Source organism: Fulmarus glacialis, unplaced genomic scaffold, assembly GCF_000690835.1.
Source record: "Fulmarus glacialis isolate BGI_N327 unplaced genomic scaffold, ASM69083v1 scaffold32820, whole genome shotgun sequence".
Taxonomy (NCBI): domain Eukaryota; kingdom Metazoa; phylum Chordata; class Aves; order Procellariiformes; family Procellariidae; genus Fulmarus; species Fulmarus glacialis.
In genome coordinates this window covers 25,000-32,019 of record NW_009187787.1, presented here as the reverse complement: position 1 = coordinate 32,019, position 7,020 = coordinate 25,000, and the positions used below count along the sequence as shown (strand labels likewise).

Sequence of the window (7,020 nt, the reverse complement as noted above, 5' to 3'; positions counted from 1 at the left end):
AGCGGGGCTGCGGGAGCGGGCTGAGGGCTGCGCCCCACCCGCCGGCGCTTGCCTCCTCCTGCTTTCAAGGGAGCTAGAAAAACTCTGGGGCATGTTCTCCTCCCTTACTTCTCTCCCCTCTTTTCCCCTTTCCGAAGAGAAGGATCAAGGAGAAGAGATGTGGAGAGGAAGGGGAAAGTGACATGCTAAGATGCTGCTGGGAACTTTGATCCCCTCCTTTACATCCCTTTCCCTGCAGAGATATGGAAGAGGCATCCCGCTCCCTCCGGTGCTCCCTGCTCCCGGGGAAACCCAGCTGCAGAGCCCGGGGAGGAGGCAGCCGCTGAGCCCGGCAGCTGAACGGGAATGTGATGCTTGAAGAACCTTCTGCCCACTTTGTACAGAAAGGATGGAGATCCCCAAAGTACTTGGGTTCCTGGTAGAGCTCTCGAGTCTGTTAGCCTGTCTCAGATGCGCAGAGGTAAGAAATTGTTATTCTTCTATCTGCTTGTAAGAAGTCACGTGGCTTTTTAATATCCTTGCCATAAGTGGATCTTGTTATTACTCGAATGTGTTTTCCAAAGCGTCCAGGCAGCTGCGGTCTCTGGGAAGGGTTGGGGGCTTGGGGAGGGATTTATTTCGTTGTGCATATGACATTCAGAAAAGGAAATAAAGCAGGAAAGCAGGATCCACAAGGGCTTGCAGATGCTTTGGCTCAGGTTTCCTATGTTTCTCAAGCGCTGCAGTGACCCTGGCGGGAGAGATCCTTTGTTTCTGTTCTTCGCTGATTGACCGATTACCCCTATTGCTGTTGTGGACAGATGATTTATAGCCACACGGACCTGGGGCAGTGACTGCAGCACGGGCTGTTTGCACTAAAATTTGGTGGTGGTGATGGTCAGCATCAGGGGATTTTGGAAACTGCTACAGGAACTGGCAGCAACTAATCTTTCATTAGAAGGGAAGCATATTTCTTGGACTGCAGTTCTTTCATTTATGGTTAGTCTCCAAGAAGAGCAGGTTCAGGCTTTCATGTATAGTCTGTTATTAGTCCAACCCATCCCTCTATCGCCTGCAGACTTACATGTGTGTGCAGGTGCACAGTAAAAGCTAGGAGTCGGAGGACCTGGATTGTGGCTGTCACCTGTTTGGTGCAGTCACAAAAGTATAGCTTAGCTCACTTTCCTCTCTTTGCAAAGAGATTTGAGATCCTCAGCTGACTCCTTCAGCATTGGTGGTTCACAGACCATTACGTGGGCTCGGAATAGCCTGATGCATGCAGATAGACGATTTTGGCTGGAAAGAGTTTTTCAGTTAAATGTTGTTGTATCTGTGCATTCCCTCGTGCATACGCACCTGAGATCTGATCTGCTGTTTCTGAACCATCTCAGAAATTAATCTTCAATATGCAATGTCACATTCTGACTTCTGGAAGGTGATGCTGGAGCTTGGCCATGGTTGTCAACACCTGCTGGACCATATTCATAAGCTTGATTGGAAAATAGCATCTGCCATGAGTAGGTGTCATTCTTGTCAGGTATCTATGGGAACTATCCCTGCTTATTCCAGAGGCGGATTTGGTTTAATTCCAAATTTTACTCTTCCCCTTTTCCAGGGAGAGGTGAAGCTGAGAGAATCAAAATTACTGCATTTTGAAGAAAAACAGAACCATTTCCAATAGCTAGTTTTCTTTACATGCACACCTCTGCTCTATGAATTAGAACTTCTTGTTCATATAAAAGTATTAGAAATGTTCATATAAAAGTATTTAAAGATGAACTAAACTACACGGAGCTAGCAGAAGCATGTACAGTTTCTTCTTTTCACTCTGGGTCTGTGAAGATCTTGCACCTGCCTGCACACTATGTAATGGTGTTGAAGTGGAGATCCCTATCTCTCAGCCAGCAGTCAAGTTATAACCACCAAAAACACTGCCTACAAGAGGAAATGCAGTTTTTGGGCTGACAGGATGCTGGAATTCTGAGGGCTTTGCTTCATATTTTTTGTTCTTAGCTACTTAACCCCACTTGGATAATAATACCATAGGCCATATCGCACACTCATGTATTAAAACCAAAATCCTCAAAAAGCCTTGTTGGATTTTCTTCTTTAGGTGTTTCTCACATTGTATACAGATATTTGTTACTATTTTAACAGGGACCCCTGGCGGCATGACCTCATCACGTAGATACATCTCTGTTTGCTGCTGTGGCCATAGATGGCTTGCCCTATACACGGAGAGAGAATGCATAGTTATTCATTATTGTTGTCTGGTAACAATTATTTTCTTCCAGCTTTTCTTTCCATAGGCATCTCACTCAGGCTTCCAATTCTATTGGAAAAGAACAAGCAGAGCCCTGTAATGTAGTGCTTAGATCGAGGGTAAATCTCTGCAGGCCAGTAATTATTCATTTTGTTGCTAGTGGGCAGAGCTGTGATTGGATTTGAAGAGGAGCAATGGGGAGAGTGGGGAAGAGGCTGGTTACTAGGGTGTGTTTGCCTAAAGCAGCAAAAGGCCGAGCTGCTTTTAGGACATGCCCATGTTTATTTCATCGGATAATCATCTCTCTGCTTTTGCTCTGTTTCTTTTCCCAGGCTTTCCTGGGATCCCAGCCCAACCAAAACCATTTGCAGAGTGCAGGTAAGAACAAGAAGTTATTAATTCAGTCATCGGGCAGATTCTTTCCTGCAGTGGTGATCTGAGACCATAGGTACGATGAACCACTGCTACCTGGCATTCTTCCTTTCTTTCCATCACTTATTCAATCTTTTCCCCTGCCTCAATGTCTGTTTATCTCCTTCCCCAAAATGGCCAGACCACTTTTTTTTTCTTCATGTCTAATAACTCTTGCAGTTCCCTATTTCTCCCACACGTTCTTTTCCTTTCATCTCTTTCTCTGCCTCAGTCTTTTTCGCACACTCACCTTTCCCCCGCTCTAGTAACTACTGAATTCTCATACACCTCCCTCCAAGGGTCCCAGTTGATGCAAAGCGCATGGTGTGTTTTCCAGACACCTGTAACTGCTTCTCATTTTTGTACCTTGCAGTTAACCTTCAGCTGTCGCTTACCCCATCTGGGCTTGGCAGCGGCTAGAAGGCAAATGGCATGAGGCAAAGTTTCTTTGTATCCCTTGCTGTTTGCCCTACGTGCCTTTACGGCAGAAGGGGTTTCTGAAAGTGTTGGCTTCTTTTTGTTTATTCGATGAATAGAGCTGTAACTGTTATCCGTTTCTGAGTCTGCTTTTCCCATGTTGTGGACTCTAAAAAGCCCACTCTCATACAGAATCTCGTTCTGGTTTCCCTCTTTCTTATTTCAGGGTCATGAACGGAGAGTTTTCGTCTTTTGTTAAAGACCATATTAAATTAATTGTTGGGGTTTCTTTGCGTGAGATATTTCACATGGGCACTGGCCTGGAACATTGGCACCTGCACTTCCCCCCAAAATAGGTTGCCTTTCCCTTCCTATACATCGGCCAAGTTCAGATAAGCCAGGTGATATGCTAATGTGTATAGGGAACATACAGACAATAAAATACAATGTCATTTCCCAACTTCCTGCTTTATAGAACAAAATTGTAGCTAATTTTAAACTCTTCTCAGTTTCAATCAATTTAGACAGGCAATTAATCTTCTAAAGAGCCTAGGATCAAATCTGAGAGTGTCTTATTCAGGTGCCAAAGCAGGTGGGGAAGGAAGTGGAGGAGTGTGTGCCAGGCGCAAGTGCTGCTCCAGAGTAAGTGAGTACATCTATCGAAAGAAACAGTAAAGGGAACTGGTTCAAATTGTCAATGTTTGAGCCCAGAATTAACACATTTCAAAGATCTGTCTGTGCAGTTCATGACTTTCAGATCAATTTGTTTTTTAGACAGTGCATATTATAAACATTCTTTGAGCAGCTGCCTTGAAGAGTGATAGAATTAAAATCAAGCAAGTAGTAATCAAGACTGCAGACACAGGAGGTGTTTCAGGAGATCAGCTGGTATCTCCCACATTGTCTGAGCCTCAGGGTGTGATGCCTGAAGTGATGCTAACAGCTCTCTTTCTGTGCCCAGCGTCCAGCGTGTGTGGTGTCGGACCTCTTGGGTATTACAATGGCTCGCTGGCGGTCACCGAGGCCGGGGCAGAGTGCCTCAGCTGGGCAGAGTTCCCCGATTACGTTCAGCAGTACCCAGACCGTGGCTTGGGGGACCACAACCACTGCAGGAACCCAGATGGGGGAACTACACCCTGGTGCTTCTACCGGCTTGCGTCAGGGGCCATCGGCTGGGCTAACTGTGACTGTAACCAAGGTAAGGGCTGCTGCGCGTCTCTGCCAGCACCCGGGCTGCACTGTCTCGGGGGGCTCAGGCCAGAAAAGCGTGCTGCACAGACTTGCAAGCAGCAGGTGGGGCACCCTGTGAAAGAAGCACAGTACAATAACTGTCCCGAATTGTTGAAATAATTAGGACTAGAGGCTAGCCTGTGTGGGAGAAGAACGTCTGTATATAGTAGGGGGTGGATTTAAGCTGCTGTAGCCATAATGCCTTGTATAGATGTTTTTATTCTCATACAAGGAGACTTCTTTTTTTTACTGTTAACTTATGCCACTTTGAAAACAGTTTAAGTTATGTGGAAAACAACCCACTCCTGCTCCTTAAGTGTCCATATCAGAGCATATCATAGCAGTTCAAATATAACATGGAAAAATCTTCTGTGGCTAGGTTTGTAAATCTTCTGTGGCAAGGTAGGTCATAGGCTTACTTTAAAAATCCTCGCAGTGCCGACACAAGGACTGCTGCTTATTTTGAGGCATGCAAGGGAGCTGAGCTCTCTTACTACCCTGACTCCAGTGCAATGCTCTTGAAAATGTTCTGTTTGTCCTCCTGTTTTCTGACTTCTGTCCCTTTTCCTGCATTTTGCAAAGCAGGTAAAGCACTAATTTAATAAATGAAATTACAAGGGCTTTTCCCTTGTCAGTGGAGGTGCTTTCAGAGATGGCTTCATTAAAGGGAAGGATACAACAAGTGTAGTTGTGCTGTGTGCCTGCATTGAGGTACTACAGAGAGAGGTGTACCTGTCTCCCAGTATATAACTGAGCGAGGAGATGTGCTTTCTAAACAGTGGTAGATATTTGTAGTGCAGTGGGAATTGAAAGGGCATTTACATTGGCACTTCCTTTTCTTAGAGAAATTAAAGAGGATTCACCTGCTGTTACTGAACATCTAGCTGTAGCAACAGTGACTTTCATAGGTGCGGTGACCGATGGAAAATAAATCAGTGGAGTGTCATAGCAATTAGAGAGCCTGCCATTTCCATACACCTTTTCAACGTGGCATGTAAAATCACCGCCATTTCACAAAAGGAAAATCCTGGAGCTGTGGCAGAACCCAAGTTTCCTACCAGTATTACCATGGCTTTGAAATGGACGGTAGCACCAGCCATCCTCCTGAGCAGCAAAACAGGGATGAGAAAAGCCAGGAGCAGTTCAGGTCCAAGACTTGCTGATCTGAAACCTCCATCAGAAAATAGTAGCTTTTTTTTTTTTTTTCTTCTCTTTTGGAAGGTGCTGTGCGGTTGGCTGAAGATAGCAGTGTGGAGCTGTACTTCGGTGGACTCTGGGGCACCATCTGTGCTGACCACTGGACTGACTGGGATGCCAGTGTTGTCTGCAGGCAGCTAGGTCTCAGGTGGGAACCTCAGTCTGATTGCGAGAGTTACGTGCTTATGTAGCCTCGGAAAAAACAGTCTCTCTGGTTACAGTCCCTCTGGCATAATGTGTTGGTTGGGGGAGAGGAGTTTGTTTTGTGGGCTCATTTCCCACTTACCAGGGTCCTTTCCTACTGTTTTCTTTCCATGGCTATGTCAAACTGCAACCAGCATTTGCAAGAACTTTCTGAAGCAGTAGTTTCTGCTTGGTGCTCCAGGCTGTGATGAGTGAGCTGTGAGATCGTATCCCCTTTTTAGAATTACCAGCTGGACTTTGTGTAGTGATCTATTAGAAATCTTGAGAGTGTGAACCCTCTTTGGGAATCTGGGATTTGGACCTTCAAAGTTCCAAAAAACAAGGAGATAAGGTCCACAGAGAAGGAAGAAGGTGATTCAGGTATTTGGATGTTCAAATCTGTTGATCGTTTATCTGAAACAAGGGTGCTGTTTCTGACCAGACCAACTCCTCTGCAGTAAGTAGGAAAACAAAATGGGTTAGATGGTGGGAAGTGCTTTGTGCTTGCTTGTACTTTCCCCTTAGATTGTACATGGCCACCCCTTTATGCACTCCCAATCAACTGGGCTCACTGGGATGTGAAATAGCTGCGCTGGAGAGTCACAAGAACTGAGGGAAAACACGTGTGAGTCCAGCAGAGCTACGGCATTTCATTGCTCTGTTGCTTTCTCTGTACCAGTGAGATCGGCACAGCTGGGAAGAAGAGTCATCCCGGACTGTGGCCTGTTCCCCTGCACCTGCAGTCAGCAAACTGCCATGGGGATGAGAAAGCCCTGCTGCAGTGTGGCTATCGGGAAGCTGTGTCAGGAGCTTGTAACCAGGGGAGTGCCACGGTAACATGTGTCCCTCCAGAAGGTAAATCTCCAGGGGAGGTTCGCTCCCTGTTTCTTGCATCAGTGTTGCTGGTAAGATGGAAAATCTAAGGTCGTGAAGCTGTGGAGAGCAAATCATTGGAGCATGTTCTTCTTTCACCTGCTATACAGGTGGTTATCTTCCTTCCAGTGGAAAATTATCCATCCTTTCCCAATCCCAAGTACTCAGAGTGGGAATACTTCTACAATCACTGAAAGATGGCTGTTGCTTATGACCACATCCCCTTTTTATCAAACCAGGTTTTTGTCTGCAGGCAGCAAAGTCCTAGTCACTGTAGCAGCCAGTTAAAGAGCCAGCCCTGGACCAGCGGCACCCGTACTGTGGGCTGCAATCATGGATGCTTCTGGTGGGGGTTAGTGGGGAGGATGTGGTAGGGTGTGACAAGAGCATCCCAAGACCTCCTCTGGCTGGTGAATGGTTCTACACCCTGAACTGCTGGATGTGCTTTGTCTCTGTCTTGCTCTGTT

General features: G+C 46.1%; 1 protein-coding gene across 1 annotated transcript in view; it reads left to right on the top strand.

Annotated features, from left to right (window-relative positions):
* The first annotated feature begins 388 nt into the window (after positions 1 to 388).
* The window catches only part of LOC104075718 (neurotrypsin-like), a 16,097-nt gene continuing 9,465 nt past the window's right edge, over positions 389 to 7,020 (top strand). Inside the window, exons 1-5 of the mRNA XM_009576316.1 lie at positions 389 to 460; positions 2,575 to 2,620; positions 4,032 to 4,268; positions 5,522 to 5,645; positions 6,360 to 6,535. Coding sequence (XP_009574611.1) covers positions 389 to 460; positions 2,575 to 2,620; positions 4,032 to 4,268; positions 5,522 to 5,645; positions 6,360 to 6,535 — 655 coding nt within the window. The remainder of the gene's footprint in view (positions 461 to 2,574; positions 2,621 to 4,031; positions 4,269 to 5,521; positions 5,646 to 6,359; positions 6,536 to 7,020) is intronic.